Consider the following 17,222-nt stretch of genomic DNA (forward strand, 5'->3'; position numbering starts at 1 on the left):
TCACAGCAGACTGCCCTCCAGCTTCATCCATGTTGTTGCAAATGGCAGCATTTTTGTTTTCAAGATTGAGTGACATTCTGCCTTGTGTAGGTATCACATTCGTTTTATCCACTCATCCATCATCAGTGGACATTTAGGTGGTTTTCACATCTTGGCTATTGCAAATAGTGCTGCAATGAACCTGGGAGTCGCATATCTTTTTATTTATTTATTTATTTAAAAAAATTTTTTTTAATGTTTTATTTATTTTTGAGACAGAGACAGAGCATGAATGGGGGAGGGTCAGAACGAGAGGGAGACACAGAATCCGAAGCAGGCTCCAGGCTCTGAGCCGTCAGCCCAGAGCCCGATGCGGGGCTCGAACTCACGGACCGCGAGATCGTGACCTGAGCCGAAGTCGGACGCTCAACCGACTGAGCCACCCAGGCGCCCCTCGCATATCTTTTTGAAATAGTGGTTTCATTTCTTTTGGATACGTGTCCTGAAACGGGATCGCTGGATCTTATGGTAGTTCTATTTTTAATTTCTTGAGGAGCCTCCATATCGTTTTCCACAGTGGCTGCACCATTGACATCCCATCAACAGTGCGAGAGGGCTCCCTTCTCTCCATATCCTCACCAGGAATTGTTCTCTCTTCTCTTTGATAATAGACATACTAGTGGATATGAAGTGACATCTCTTTGTGGTTTTGATTTTCATTTCTCCGATGATTAGTGATGTTGAGCACCTTTTCACGCACCAACTGACCGTTTGAATAGCTTCTTTTTGGAAAATGTCTGCTCAGATCCTTTGCCCATTTTTTTTTTAATTAAATTTTATTTAAATCCAAGTTAGTTAACATATGGTATAGTAATGATTTCAGGAGTAGAATTTAGTGATTCATCACCTACAGATAACACCCAGTGCTCATCCCAACAGGTGCCCTCCTTAATGCCCATCACCCATTTAGCCCCCACCCCCACCCAACACCCCTCCAGCAACCCTCAGTTTGTTCTCTTTTAAGAGTCTCTTACGGGGCGCCTGAGTGGCTTGGTTGGTTAAGCCTCCTACTTGGGCTCAGGTCATGATCTCACAGTCTGTGAGTTCGAGCCCCGCGTCGGGCTCTGTGCTGACCGCTCAGAGCCTGGAGCCTGTTTCAGATTCTGTGTCTCCTTCTCTCTCTGCCCCTCCCCTGTTCATGCTCTGTCTCTCTCTGTCTCAAAAATAAATAAACATAAAAAAATTAAAAAAAAAAATAGTCTCTTATGATTTGCCTCCCTCTCTCTTTTTATCTTATTTTTCCTTCCCTTCCCCTATATTCATCTATTTTGTTTCATAAATTCCACATATGAGTGAAATCATATGATGTTTATCTTCCTCTGATTGACTTATTTTGTTTAGCATAATACACTCTAGTTCCATCCATGTTGTTGCAAATGACAAGATTTCATTCTTTTTGATTGCCAAGTACTATTCCAACACACACACACACACACACACACACACACACACACACACACACACACACTTCTTTATCCATTCATCAATGGCCATTTGGGCTCTTTCTGTGATTTGGCTGTTGTTGATAATGCCTGCTATAAACCTTGGGGTGCATGTGCCCCTTGGAATCAGCATTTCTGTATCCTTTGGATAATTACCTGGTAGTTCCTTTGCCCATTCTTAAGTTGGGTTCTTTTTGGCTGTTGAGTTGTGGGAAGTCTTGTGTGCTGTGATTATGAACCCCTTATGCACAGATGGCATGTCTCCTCCCATGCATACATTGCCTTTTCATTTCATGGATGGTTTCTTTTGCTCTGAAGAAGATTTTTAGTTTGATGTTGTCCCGCTTGTTTATTTTTGCTTTAACCTTCACTTTTGGTGTCAACTCTGAAAAACTCATTGCCAGGATGGGTATAGCTTTTCCCCTACGGTTGCTCCTAGCAGTTTGACAGTTTCAGGCCTTACATTCAAGTCCCTCATCCATCTTGAGCTGATTTTTGTGTGGGGTGTACGTTAGGGTTCCAGCTTCATTCCGTTGCGTGTGAACGTCCGGGTTTCCCAGCACCATTTATTGAGGAGACTATTTTTTCCTCATTGTATATTCTTTGCTCCTTTGTCAACAATTAATTGAACACATATGCATGGGGTCACTTCTGGGCCCCCTCTTTGGTTTCATTGACCCCCCGTGTTTATTTTTATGCCAATAACATACTTTTTTGATTACTATGGCTTTGTAATATTATTTGAAATCAAGAAGTGTGAGGACTCCGTCTTTCTTTTCCTTTTTCAAGATTGCTTTGATTATTTGGGGTTTTTTTTTTTTTGTTTGTTTCCATATAGAAATGAAAGATTGTGATTTCTATTTCTAAAAATAAATACATTGGAATTTTGATAGGAATTTGGTTAAATCTATAGAAAGCTTTGGGTTGTATGGACATTTTAAAATCCTAATTCTTCCAATCTGTGAGCCTGGAGTATCTTTCCATTTATTTATGTCTCTTGCAATTTCTTTCATCAGTGTTTTCTTTTTTCATTTATTTATTTATTTTTTTAAATGTTTATTTTTGAGAGAGAGAGCACAAGTGGGGGAGGGGCAGAGAGAGAGACACACACAGAATCTGAAGCAAGCTCTGAGCTGTCAGCAAAGAGCCTGACACCAGGCTCGAACCCACGAACCATGAGATCATGATCCGAGCCACAGTCAGACGCTCAACCAATTGAACCACCCAGGCGCCCTGTTTCATCAGTGTTTTAGTATTCAGAGTCCAGGTCTTATACTTTCTTGGTTAAATTTATTCCTAAGTGTTTTATTCTTTTGTTTGTTTGTTTGTTTTGTTTTTTGGGTTTTTTTGTTTTATTCTTTTTGATGCTAGCATAAATAGAATTTTCTTAATTTCTTTTTTATTTTTTATTTTATTTTTATTTTTTTATTTTTTTTTTAATTTTTTTTTTTCAACGTTTATTTTATTTTTTGGGACAGAGAGAGACAGAGCATGAACGGGGGAGGGGCAGAGAGAGAGGGAGACACAGAATCGGAAACAGGCTCCAGGCTCCGAGCCATCAGCCCAGAGCCTGACGCGGGGCTCGAACTCACGGACCGTGAGATCGTGACCTGGCTGAAGTCGGACGCTTAACCGACTGCGCCACCCAGGCGCCCCATCTTAATTTCTTTTTCTAATAATTTGTTGTTAGTCTGTAGAAACTCAACTGATTTTTGTGTATTGATTTTATGTCCTGAAGCTTTGCTGAATCTGTTTATTCTAACAGTTTTTGGCAGTGTCTTTTGGGTTTTCTATACATTATATGTCATTTGCAAAGAAAGACAATTTAACTTCTTCCTTTCTGATTTGGATGCCTTTTATTTCTTTTCCTTGCCTCATTGCTCTAAGATTTTTTATACTGTGTTGAAAAAAAGTGGGGATAGTGGGCATCCTTATCTTATTCCTGATCTTACAAGAAAAACTGAGGTTTTCACCATTGAGTATGATGTTAGCTGTGGGCTTCTGTATATGGAAGCGGTATGTGTTCCTTCTGTATAAGGAACACAGATGTTCCTTCTGTATATGTTGAGAGTTAATCATGAAAGGATGTTGAATTTTGTCGAATATTTTTTCTGCATCTATTGAGACGATCCTATGATGTTTATCTGAGGATTTTTGCATCTGTGTTCATCAGAAATACTGGCCTATACTTTTCTTGCAATGTTCTTGTCTGCCTCTGATTTCTGGGTCATGCCGGCCTTGGAAAATGAGTTTGAAAGTGTTATCTCTTCTATTCTTTGGAAGAGTTTGAGAAGGATTTGTAATCTTAAAAAAATTTTTTTTAATTGTTTCAAGTTTTTATTTAAATTTGAGTTCGTTTACGTATAGTGTAATATTAGTTTCAGGTGTCGAATTTAGAGATTCGTCACTTACATATGACACCCAGTGCTCATCCCGACAAGTGCCCTCCTCAATGTCCGTCACCCATTTACCCCATCTCCCCACAACCTCCCCTCTTGCAATTCTCAGTTTGTTCTCTATAGTTCAGAGTGTGTTTTATGGTTTGCCTTTCTTTTTTTTCCCTTGTATGTTTATCTGTTTTGGTTCTTAAATTCCACATATGAGTGAAATCATATATATCTTTCTCTGCCTGACTTATTTCACTTAGCATAATACACTAGCTCCGTGCACATTGTCGCAAATGGCAAGGTATCATTCTTTTTAAAATCTATTTATTTTTTGAGAGAATGTGTGTGAGCAGGGGAGAAGGGCAGAGGGAGAGAGAGAGAATCTTAAGCAGCATGAAGGAGCCGCGGGGCTCAATCCCATGACCCTGGGGTCATAGCCTGAGCCGAAATCGAGAGTCGGACGCTCAACCGACTGAGCCCCGCAGGTGCCCCAAGTTTTATTCTTTTCATGCCTGAGTAATACTCCATTGTATATATATACCTCACATCCTCCTCATCCATTCATCAATTGATGGACATTTGGGCTCTTTCCATATTTTTGCTGTGACTGATAGTGCTGCTATAAACATCAGGGTGCACGTGTCCCTTCGAATCAGTATTTTTGTATCCTTTGGAAAGGATTGGTATTCTTTACATGTTTGGTAGAATTCACTAGTGAAGCCATCTAGATCTGGACTTGCCCTTGCTGGGAGGTTTTTGATTACCCTTGCTTTCCATTTGCATGGATTTTTTTTTTAGACACTTTGAGGCACCCCCTCAATGGTTAGGAACACAGGCTCTGGAATCCGGTTTGAGTCCCAGCTGTGTGAACTTGGGCAGATCACTTCATCTCTCTGGGCCACAGTTCCCTTATCTGGAAAATGGAAAAGTAGGAAAATAATACCTGCTTGATAGGAGTGTTGAGAAGGATAAATGCCATTAAGCGTGTAAAACATTTAGGAGCGTGCCAGGCACACAGTTCACACTTGGTAAGGGTAAACAATGACTGTAAGTTGTCTTGAAAATTTTTGGCCACCCAAAGTTGAGTTAGAATTAATACTCTAGCTTCCTGGCCTTCTCTGGCTGTCAGTGTCTGGTCAAGAATGTTGACACTTTGGGGCACCTCAGTTGGTTAAGCATCTGACTCCAGCTCGGGTCATGATCTCACGGCTTGTGGGTTCAAGCCCCGCACTGGGCTCTGTGCTGACAGCTCGGAGCCTGGAGCCTGCTTTGGATTCTGCCTCCCTCCCTCTCTGCCCCTCCCCTGCTCACACTCTCTCTTTCTCTCAAAAACAAACAGAAGTTGAAAACAAAAAAGAATGTCTATACTGGAGCCAGATTGCTGTGTGAGCTCAGCTGTGGTCCCAGGCAAGTGAACATCTTGTAGCAGTTTCCTCGTCTTTAGAAAGGGTAACACTACCTACTTCATGATGTTGTTGAGGTTAAATGAGTCAACATATGTCAGGTGCTAAGAACGGGGCTTGCCACGCAGTAACTGCTGTGCAAACATCTGTCCAGTAAACAAAAGCGAGCTTCCCGTGTGCTGTTCTCCTGGAGCCCCGACAGCCATCCTGGCTGCACTCATCCTGGCGGGAGAAAACTCCCTTGGTGCCTGCAGCAACTGGGCCAACATCTTGAAAGAAACTGGACTGTTACTTGACTTTGAGTGTCATCTTTACGGAAGGTGATGACACCCAAGAACAGAGTATGTGCCAGGGGCACCTGCGTGGCTCAGCCGCTTTAGCATCTGACTTCGGCTCAGGCTGAGATCTCACAGTTTGAGTTCAAGCCCTACATCAGGCTCTCTGCTGTTAGCGCAGAACCTGCTTTGGATCCTCTGCCCCCCCTGCCCCACCCCCCGCCCCTCCCCTGCTCTCTCTCTCTCGCCGTCTCTGTCTCTAAATAATAAATAAGCATTAAAAGAAAAAAAAAAGAATCAGGTAGGTGGCTGGCGGCCTGGAATGGTATTCCTGGAATGGTATTCGAGCAAACTTTTCCTTCTTGCCAGAAAGGCAGACTCTGTATCCTTGTAGCCCGTATCCTTGTAGCCCGGGTCAGCCTTGTTTGCTTTTCTGGTTTTCTCACGGACTACAGGTGGCATGTTTTTCGCACTGGCCCCTCCTGACCTGGCGAAAGAGCTTTGAGTTTGTGTGTGCTTAATGTGAAGTTGACACATTCTTGTCCGTCTTAACTTTTCTGGTGAAATTAGGAAATGGCGGGACTAGCGTCTAAACCCAGGGAATTAAAGCCAATTTGCGGTGCTGGGAAGACAAAAAGCCAGGTGTTGGGGGAAGATCAAGCGGGCGTTCCTCTTGCTCCCCTCCCGGTGCTGCTTTATTAATAACTTAGGTAGGAGTTACATAGTAGCACTTTTCTGACATGTGACAGGCCCACCCAGGTCCCTAGGACCTGGACGGTTCAGTATCCACCGGTTCATTCTGGAGAAACATTTTCCCCTCCCGGGAGTCTTCGGCTCAGGCAAAAGCCTTGCCGCTGGGCTCTCATTATTCTTGCCGAGCTAAGCGGACGACCTCGGAAACACAAACACTCCTTAAATGAAAATTACATTTGTATGCTTGGTGGAAGATCAAAGTCATGTTTCAAATGCACGTGCCTTCAGCACTTTGTGAAGAAGGCGGTGCCCCTAAAATGAAACAAAGCATGTTTGCAATGAAGCAATGGTGCCTTTTCTCCTGCGCCCCCGCTGGGACCAAGCACTCCATTCGTGTCAGTGGGTCTTATCCTCACCCTGGAAAACAGGCCTTTCTCTGCAGGGCCCGGAGGAGATGAGGCAGGACCTCAGACCCTCATTTCTTCCCCTGGCGGCCAGACCTCTGACTGTGAAATTCCCAGAGGAGGCAACTTGGCATTCTCTAAACGCCCTGAAATGAGGGAGGAGGATGCGACGTCCTCATAACCTGGCTGATAGCTGTCCTGAGTCTCGGAGGAACGGCAGCTACCAGAGCCACTAACGTGTCAGGAAAAGTCAGCTTCTTGAGGGAACATGGGGTGGGGGTGGGGGTGGGGGGGCGTGTGTCGTGGGGCGGGGGCTGGGATCCACACACTACCCCTCAGGAGTTTGGTTGATTCTGTATATTACTTTCACGACTTCCTTGCCTCCATCTTTTGATAAAGGGCACTTTTCTCCCCAGGTACTAACACCTGATTGCACTCCCCGAGGCCAGGGCTTGGAGCTCCAGGCTAGTGAGGCCCCCTAGAGATCAGGGAACCGTGTCTAGAGGAGGTCGACGCTTTTCCTTCCCCTTTCCTCCGACGAGAATAACAAAAGGCATATTGATTTCATCTGGGCTTTGGGGGTTTACTGATACCTGTGCGGAACCTCGTGATACAATTGGCAAAGTGGAGATTTGTAGACGAAACCTGGAGTGTCTCAGTAATCCCAGAGACGTCCTCCAAATCACGCGCGGCCCTGGATTTTCCCAGTGAGAGAAGAAATGGTGCATCAGGGGTGTGGTTAGATCTTAGCGCTTAAGAGTTGTGGCCTCACGTAGAGCAATGTCCCCAGGCATCTCCCACCCATGGTCAGTAACTTCATACGCTGAAATGCAGCACCTAATTCGATGTATACAGATCCACATGTTGTTCCCAAAGCTAATTTCACAAGGCCTCTTTCTGGTTTATATTCTATGGCTTTCACTTAAAAGATCTAAGATTGCAGGGAGGGAGGCGTACCTGCCAGCACAGGAGGGGATGTTAAGCCCCGTGTGGGGCCCGGAACAAAGTCTACTTCCGGCAGGTGGGGACAGTTACATGAGATTTATGGACCAAGATGGCAAAAGTGAACTTCACGTTGTTCACTTTGTGAACGTCACTTTGATTTCAGAACACGTGAAGGGGTGTGCTCTGTGAATGTGCTTCTTAGCCTCACACACGAAGCCCGAGCACTTCAAAGCCCTCTGTGTGTCTCACAGAAAAAAGATTGCCAACCATTGTTTTTACTTAAGCCCCATGTGATCTTTTTTTTAAGTTTACTTATTTTGGGGCTCCTGGGTGGCTCAGTCGGTTAAGCGCCCGACTTCAGCTCAGGTCATGGTCTCACAGTTCGTGAGTTCAAGCCCCACGTCAGACTCTGTGCTGACAGCTCAGAGCCTGGAGCCTGTTTCAGATTCTGTGTCTCCCTTTCTCTCTACCCCCCCCTCCCCCCCATTCATGCTCTGTCTCTCAAAAATAAATAAACATAAAAAAAAATTAAGTTTACTTATTTTGAGGGGAGAGGCGCAGAGAGGGAGGGAGGGAGAGAGAGAATCCCAAGCAGGTTCCATCCTGTCAGTGCAGAGCCAGACAGGGGTCTCGAACCTACCAACAGTGAGATCGTGATCTGAGCAGAAATCAAGAGTTGGACGCTTGACTGAGCCACCCCCCTCCTGCCACATGATCTTTTAGGAAAGAGGCAATATTCTAGGTCTTATACTGTTTAAGTGAAAATGTCCCATTTTCAGAAAGAGCTTCCCTTTATAGAATGGGGGTTGCTTATTAAGTTTCACTAGGTTGGATTTACTGTTTGTTCTAATAACCCAGGTAAGGCCAAGTGGTGAAAACTATAATTTTCGGTCATGTCAGTTGGATGTCTGTGGGTGACCCATGTAAGTGGGGGACGAGGGTGTATAGGACTTTTTGGCAGGAGGCACTAGCTTTTATGAAACGTTTCATGTGCTACGTGCATTACGTCTATTTTCTCATCTAATGCTTAAGGCAGTCTCACTGGGCTCTGATCGCTTGCTGGGCAATTAGAAAATACAGAATAGTTGCTTGGCAAATTGTGTCTGCTTGGCATCATGTCAAGGCTCTGCATGACCATTTCCTCTTTCCGTTCCAGAAGGGAAGATTCTTAACATCTGCAAAGCCAACACCATTGCCGGCCCACTGCCTGATTATAAGCCAAACACAGTTTTCTCAAGCTATTCTAAGAATGGGGTGTGTTTTTAATAGAGGGCCTCGTCCAATGGTTTGTTGAGAAATAGTCGTTTATTAGAGCTGATAACACCATCCCTCTGTATAGGAGTAGACTTTGGGCAAGAACCAAGTCATTGGGGGTCCTGCTCAAGTACACTTAATCTTCCAAGCAAATCTCTAAGTGATGTGTTGGGTGTTTTTATCTAATGTTGCCTCAAGAAGGAAACTACTCTGAATGAGTCTGGCCACAGACTAACGTTTGCAATGACAAACATTTCTGTGAGACACTGCCCTCCCTCAGTAGGGCCTAGGGGGTTGTCCATTTGTTTGCTGTCTATCACAGACTGCCAGCAAGGGCACCAGCAGAACCCTGTCGTGACTCAGGTTCCGGGCAGGACCTCCCCGAATACAACATTTGTAGTCTATAGTCCCATTTCTGAGGGCAGGAATGGTCCTTCAGTGAAACCAGGTCGCCATCATATTGAGATAAGACTACCTCCCAGTATAGTAATTTCTGGTCAGATCACACCTTCTCCATCTCAGCCATAAAATATGGACGGACTATTTATAACTTATGGCACTGCATTTCAGCCTTATCATCCCCACTGATTCACATGAAGAATCAGATTACTTTTCCTCAAGCCCGGCTTTTTCATTCTCGAGCATAAACAGTTTTGAAAACAATAATCCATTTACAATCTGTCTCCACCTTCCCACACCCCACCTGAGTGAGATAAAAGATAAAGAAAGAACAAGGCGGGGGAAGAAAGAATGACGGAAGTATTTATTGAGACTGAAATGGAACATTGGTTTCTTTTTATGAGTTAACAGCACAGTGTGTTAAGAGGCTGGTTACAAACTCACTCCAAAATTAGGATGACCTATAGTTCACGAACAGCTCTGCCAACTTGAGTGCCTCCAGTCGGAGACAAACGGCCAAGGGGGTAGGACCTCTCGGGCCTGAGATAAATTATGAATACAGTTGCGTTGATAGTTAAGATTTACCTCCAGTGAACACCCCCAGTATTTGCAATTTAAAACGCACATGGAATCAGTCGCTGGTCCATATTTGCGGTGTTTACATGACAATCCAGTATCATTCTCTTGTAGATTTCAGGGACAGGTGGTCAACACTGAGCATTTATTTACTTTTCCTGTACCTTTGGGACAGTTTCTGGTTTCTTGGATAGAAAAGCGCAGGCTTAAACTGGCTACTCAATACTGCAGAAACAGGATTATTCTGGATCTCATTGTAAATACAAGTTTTTCTGTTCAGCGTTATTTACAAGATGAGTGCTGAAGCACAGACTTTTTAATAAGCTATCTTCATAAATTAGAAGAATGACAGGACATGGATTTTAATTAAGCAGGGCCGAGGTGACTAGATTACGTCAGGACAATCGTCCCTTCAGGAGGAGACAAGTTTGATACAATGGAAGAATTTCCCTGAACCACGGATACCAACATCTCGTGTTGTGGGGACCAACTAGTGGGCTTACTCTGCAAGAATCCAGGGTAAGGACAGTGCTTTTCCGACCAGGGTGACTTGTTCCACCAAAACCATATTAAAGTACAATTTAGCTGGTAGTTTGCCACTGTTGTTTGGGCCCTGATGGGTACGAGATGGCAAAGAACCGTCATTTTTTGAGTGGGTGTAACTGACCTTGGAAGAATGAAGCCTTCCAGTTGGATAAAAACACATCCAGCCTTATGTGAGTGACACATCTTCATTCTACCTTATATAGAGCCGATATGGATTCCTTCCCAGCAGTAGAGTCTAGAAGTTGTAGATGAACGGCCACCTTACCGTATCACCATAATACATGTCTGCTATGAGGCTGGTACACAGACGTGGAACGGACAATACAATTTTTCATTCTCGTGCTCCTGAGAGAGGAGTTGGGATAAGCCCCAAAGCAGATCTGGATTGAAATCGTAGTTATTATTCAAGTACAAGGAGAGCTCTTTATTTCCCATTGACAGTTCAATTCTGATCTCTGTCTGGCAACTTATATGAAAATAATAAATATATATATATCTATATATATATCTAGCTCTATACTGAACACTGGGTTACTAGTTACCAGTGTTCCAATACAGTACATTGAAAAAAGAACCCTTCTCCCTTCCTGCAACACCCCTCACCCATCTTGAAACTGTTATTGCAGAACTGTGCTGGTCTGTTTTCCTTCAAAATGGTTTCTTTGACGTTGGCTGGAGATGAATTAAAAACGGACAATTTGGCACATTAAATGGGGGGGGGCAGCGGTGGTAGTATTTATATGCATTATAATCTATAAAAATGTGAGAAGTCAAAGGAAATCCATGCCAATAGAAAGCTTGAGTAAAAATTTGTAATTAAGGAGTCTTTTTAAAAAAAAACCCAAACACTGGACTGCGTATGAGAAAGCAAGTTTTCTTCCACACCCATTACCTAATCCAACAGTTACTACTCTACCTACTTCCAAACTTTCTCATAGAATTTTTACATTGCAGACAATACAGCTTTCCTTTTAATCTGTTTTCTTTCATGGTACCCCACCTGGAGAGCAAAAGCGGTGAATCCAAATATAGAAAATAATCTGGAGGTCTATATATCAAGTCAAATGTACAACTGGCCATCAGTGTGTTTCTTCTCCTTATTGAATGTTTGAATTTGCTAAGAGATGACTCTCAGGGAGCTGTCCTTCATCGTTCCTGGTCCTGTGAAGCCAGGGGTTCTAGAACTGTGAGGTCTGGGTGAATGAGATGCTGTCGGACTTGTCTACCGCAAAGCCTCCGTTGACGTAGGACTTCTTGGTGTCTGAGTTTTCGTTATCCAGTATTGTGGATTCCAAGGCAAAGGGGTTCACCATGTTGACTTCAGATGAAACATCCATTTGCTCCAGTTCCTTCTTGGAGAGCTTCTCCACAATGCCCGTCCCGAACGCATCACCGAGGACGTTCACCATGGTCCTGAACCGATCCCTGGGGAAGAGAGAGGGCGAGTCAGACAGGAGGCCCAGATTTCATTTCCATTTGCCACCGGAGCGTTCAGGTACGAATTAAGCAGATGCAGAGAGTGCCATCCTCGTGGCTGGATGGGAGGCTTCTCTCCTCACAGGTCTAGGGCAGAAGGTGGCTCATGAAAGTACAGAAGGAGTAACCAGGTTCCCTGGGCGTGTGCTCCCAATAAGTCACAACGGACCCTCGTAAGCCCAGCACCAGTTTCCCCAAATTCCCTCCTCTCCTCCCCAAGAAGCGTGAAGAGAGTCTTTACAAATATTTTGGGGGAGCCGAGGGAGGCTCAGAATTGAGTGAGCCTCTCAGTCCTAACCTCCGTCTTGGGGCATTTCCCGGATCTGTCTCAGCTAAGGTGAGAGGACCCTGTGGGTGGTGTTTCTGCCAAAGGGGGAGAGTGTGTGTGTGTGTGTGTGTGTGTGTGTGTGTGTGTGTGCCTCCAAGTGTTCCAGTGCGTTTGTGTGTCCCTGGTGTAGTCGTTTTTCTGCGCCACCGGGTCCCTCTAGAAGCAAGCTGGCAGGGACATAGGGTCAGAAAATAGAGGTCAGCCGAGGAGCGGCTTTCTCCTTATGACACCCCCAGCTGGCCGTAACCCTGAGCTTGGAGAGGACCCTGTGGCAGGAAGGCGCCCTGGTGACAGAACACCGGAGCACTGCTGGTGGGAACTGTGCACGTGAATACTTCTGTGAGAACTACACCTGCGGGACAGACCTCCGCATCTGGGTGCCCTCCTGCGATTCAGAACAAGGCCATGGAATGAACCAGACCCTGGTATGAACCAACTAGAGTCTTTTTATCCCATGGATCAGACTGGACCTTTGGCTTCTCTGGGTGTCTTGGAAGTGAAGGTCACTGGTTCCAGAAGAATCGGGCAAAGGAGAGAACTACAAACCCACCATGGTCACTAGAAGGAAAACGAGAAGTACTTGCCTCAGGGGTGGCGTATCTTGGCAAGAAAGGGGCCACCTCCACTGGGGCTGGGGGACACAGCCAGCTGCTGAGGGGGGCCCCCATGGCATGCCTTCCCCGGAGCAGGAGCCCGGGCCTTCCGGGGCGTGACTGCCTTCACCATCTCAGCTGCTATTTGCAAACCACACAGTGCCGGACTCCCCGGTAACCCTGGGCTGGTTCCGAGTAAAGGCTCAATATGCAGCTACACTCGCCCCTGAGGGCCAGGGGACAGAGCGAGACCAATGCACAAAGCGGGTACCAAGATAAAGCTGGGGACCAGGCTCGTTCCAACCTGAACCGTGGGGAGGTCACACAAGGCACGACCTTGCCCAGGATTTCTGCTGTGTTCCTCAGCCCTCTGTGCGTGTGTCCATGCACGCACGTGTGCGAGAGAGTTACGATGCAAATGTTCCAAATCATTCTAATCATAAGAAAACCTGCCATTTATTGGGCAAATGCTGCCCACCAGACACTGTTCTAGACACGCTGGTCACATGAACCCACTCAGACCCTGCACAACCTAATGAAATGCACAGAATCTGTCCCATTTCACAGATAATGCAACTGGGCCTCTGAGAAGCTAAGGGACATCCTCGAGGTCAAAAAGCTGTTGAGACACTGAACAGCGATTCAAACTCAAACTGGTCTTTCCCCACAGCTCCTACCATGGCCCCTGATGATGTTGAAGATCTCGGGAAGAAGGGCTGACTTCAAACCAGGCGCTTCTACACCTATGACGCTGACCCCGGGCCAGGATAGGCGAGGGTGGCCTATGGGGTTTGGAATGCCTGTGACTCTGTCTTCACCTTATCATTCTATGTTGATCTCCTCCCACCCCCGACACCCATCCTGCAGGGAAAACAAGCTAATGGAGATCACTGGCCTTTTAAAATCACTGCCGCAAGTTATGAGGAGTTAATTTTTAAGCGCGTTTTATCAGATGGCCTGGCCAGAGGGAAATTGAAGCAGCAACGGATGGCTCATGAGGCAGTGGCAATCTGAGGACAGAATGATGACAGACTGCAGGTTCTGCAGGGCGGGGAAGCCCGCCTCCCCAGCTGGCAGAGGCAGCGCGTTTATTCCAACTCACAGGAGCCAGTCGACAGCAATGATGAGGGTGACGTCCTCGGCGGGCAGGCCCACGGCACTCAGCACGATCACCATGGTCACCAGGCCGGCCTGCGGCACCCCCGCGGCTCCGATGCTGGCGGCCGTGGCCGTGACACTGCAGCCAAAACACACGAGCCGAAAAGGAGTTAGACACCTGTGTCTCCCTTCAGGGCCCCTGGCCTGGAACCTTTAGTCCCGATGGCTGTTACGGCCGTGTTCCCCCCACATTGGCCGGTCAGGATCTGTTCTCTGCTGAGCATCAGCTCTGCCTCATTAGGGAGCGGTGGGGGACTGAGAGAAGTCCATCTCCTTCTGCGGGGAGACATGGCAAGTCTCTCTAACGGAAGGAAAAGGAGATGAGCTGCCTGAATGCGCTCAGAAAATGAGCAAGAGGGCTATTCAAGAGGAAGGCGAGAGTTTTACCACCTAGGGTGTTTGTAGAAGGCATCAGCTACCTATCCGTGCGTCCATCCCCTTCCATAAGCGCCAATTACCTCGCTGCCTGCCTTCTTTCTCCCTTCGTCCATCTGTTCACCCAGCCAGTCATCAACTGGCATCTCATATGTGCCAGGAATTTACGTTGCCTTGGAGGATGGTCAAAGGGAGGGTGGTCCGGGTGGATGGCAAGGGTATTTCCAGGGAAGACAAAGGAATGAGGCTGTGGTCAAGCACGTTTTATGCACTTTCTTGACATCATGAGACTCTTGGCTTCTGGGAGCTGCCTGATAGGGCACTGAACTGAGAACCAACCATGCTTCCTGTGCAAGATACAAGCATTTATTCCTGACTGCTCCTTTGGCCAGTGGATGCACTTGCTGCAAAAGGAAGAAGGGTCTGGAACGAGGGGAGGCAGCCAAGTGAACTTCCTTATGACATATTTAAAAAGACCCCTCTTATGGGGAGCCTGGATGGCTCAGTTGGTTGAGTGTCTGACTTGATTTCAGTTCAGGTCATGATCCCAGGGTCATGGGATCAAGCCCTGTGTCAGGCTCTATGCGGAGCATGGAGCCTGCTTAAGATTCTCTCCCTCTCCCCCACTCTGCCCCTCTTCCCTGCTCATGTGCTCGCTCTCTAAAATTAAAAAAAAAAACAAACAAATTCTAAAAAGATCCCACTTGGGCAGGTAAAATGTGGTGCTAGGGATTCCTCTCTTTGGAATGTGCCGTTTTTTGTCAACAGTATCATCCTTATTTAAGTCTGGTCATTTTGGAGGAAACCATGTCCTGAAAAGTCCCTGAATTTGAATGAGCTTGACGGGACACCGACTGTACTTTCTGGACACATGTTCTCATCTTAGTCCAAGGAAGCCACTGGGTTGAAAGTGGGAAGATGTAGAAACAGTCCATTTAAACTAGAAGAATCCCTGGGGTGCCTGGGTGGCTCAGTCGGTTGAGCGTCCGACTTCAGCTCAGGTCATGATCTCGCAGTTCATGAGTTCGAGCCCCGCGTCAGGCTCCATGCTGACAGCTCAGAGCCTGGAGCCTGCTTTGGATTCTGGATCTCCCTCTCTCTGCCCCTCCCCTGTTCACGCTCTCTCTCTCAAAAAACAAAAAAAAAAAACAAAAAAAAAACATTAAAAAAAAAACAGTTCGGGTCACCTGGGTGGCTCAGTCGGTTGAGTGTCCGACTTCAGCTCAGGTCATGATCTTGCGGTTCGTGAGTTCGAGCCCCGCGTCAGGCTCTGTGCTGACAGCTCAGTTCGAGGGTAAGGTCAAACACAGGCCAGCATTCTTTGACAAGTGTGTTTTCCTCCAGGGGCTGTGGCCACCAATTTACAGTAAATTAGAGATTTCTGGGGCTGTCCCAATTCCTCTAAAAGTTTCAGGCCTACATAATCCTTTAGATCTTTTCTGACTTAAGTACTCTTTGGAAAACCCAAGTTTATGTCAATGCTGGTTGAAAATATTTAAACTGAATATATCGGTGGGCTCAAAACCCGCCTGGTCAAAGAAAACTCTGCCCTTGAGCCTTGACCTTGCTTCCTAAACTTTGGCCATTTGACTTGGCTTTGGTCTGAGACTGGGAATTATAAATCTTCAGATGGGGTAAAAAATATAAAAACGTATTCATTCGGCTTGAATATATTGTACTTTGACTTTAAAGGGGTTTTCACAGAAGAACACACAATAACCATCAGCAGAAAGTACTTCCTAGCATTGATCTAGTTTTTGGACCGGCACTTAGGTCTCCAGACAGGCGGGGTCTGGGGTGTGAACTGAAGCCAGCACGCGTTTTAGCATCAAGGAGACCTGGCTCTGGGGTGCCTGGTGGCTCAGTCGGTTGAGCGTCTGACTTCAGCTCAGGTCATGATCTCCCGGTTCATGGGTTTGAGCTCTGCACTGGGCTCTGTGCTGACAGCCCAGAGCCTGCTTCGGATTCTCCCTCTCTCTCTGCCCCTCTCCCACACCCCTCAAAAATAAACAAACATTAAAAAACAACAAGACCTGCCTCGGCTGTTTTCACTCACAGCGTGTCCTTAGGCAAGTTCCCTCCGGATCTCAGTTCCTGCCCGGAGGATGGGGAGACTGTCTCCCTTGCAGGGCTCCAAGAAGATTAAATGAGGTAATATAGGAAGGGCATCCAGTATGAGCACCAGGATGCAGCAGATGCTTAACAACCGATGGCATCTCTGGGGCCCCTGGGTGGCTCGGTTGTGTGTCAGACTCTTTTGATTTCCGCTCAGGTCATGAACCCAGGTTTGTGGGACTGGGATCGAGCTGAGTGTGGAGCCTGCCTGGAGCCCTCTCTCTCTGTACAAACCACCCCCCCCCCACCCTTGCTCACACACACTCTGAGATAAAAAAAAACCCAATGCCATTTCTGCTATTTAGCTGCCATCAGTATTCCTACTACTGCTACCACAAAACAATCACTATTATTGCCCCTATGGCTCCTTTTCCCCTCTAAGCTCTTTGAAGGCCCCAAATCCAGTAATTCTCTTCTGTTACAAGAATATTTGCCCCATCTTCAATCAGGTATAACCTTTGATTAGTGACTATTATGATAAAACCACAAAAGGGTTTGTCTTGGGCGGATGGTGCGTATGTTTCCTCGATGTCCAGCCCAAAAGCACCACAGAAAAGAGATGAACTATGGGATCTCTTTAACCGTCAGCCACATGAGCCACAACTGTAACTTGTCAAGGGAAAAATCATGTTTCTTATTTCATTCTGTCCCAGGCAGAGCCAGAGAGGATTTTAAATTTTAGGTCAATGATTACTCTGGGCTTCACAGTTGTGGTTGTTGGCTATGGGCCGGTGGTTACTTATCGGCAATTCTGCCTGAAGAATACAAGGGACGCATGGCTGGCTCAGTCAGTGGAGCGTGTGACTCTTGATCT

General features: G+C 46.3%; 1 protein-coding gene across 1 annotated transcript in view; it reads right to left on the bottom strand.

Annotated features, from left to right (window-relative positions):
* Positions 1 to 9,583: 9,583 nt before the first annotated feature.
* The window catches only part of SLC1A1 (solute carrier family 1 member 1), an 82,327-nt gene continuing 74,688 nt past the window's right edge, over positions 9,584 to 17,222 (bottom strand). Inside the window, exons 11-12 of the mRNA XM_060610175.3 lie at positions 13,863 to 13,997; positions 9,584 to 11,788 (exon numbers count right to left, since the gene is read on the bottom strand). Of these exons, the coding sequence (XP_060466158.1) occupies positions 11,542 to 11,788; positions 13,863 to 13,997 (382 nt within the window). The 3' untranslated portion in view covers positions 9,584 to 11,541. The remainder of the gene's footprint in view (positions 11,789 to 13,862; positions 13,998 to 17,222) is intronic.

This window comes from Panthera onca, chromosome D4 (assembly GCF_046562875.1).
Source record: "Panthera onca isolate mPanOnc1 chromosome D4, mPanOnc1 haplotype 2, whole genome shotgun sequence".
Lineage (NCBI taxonomy): Eukaryota > Metazoa > Chordata > Mammalia > Carnivora > Felidae > Panthera > Panthera onca.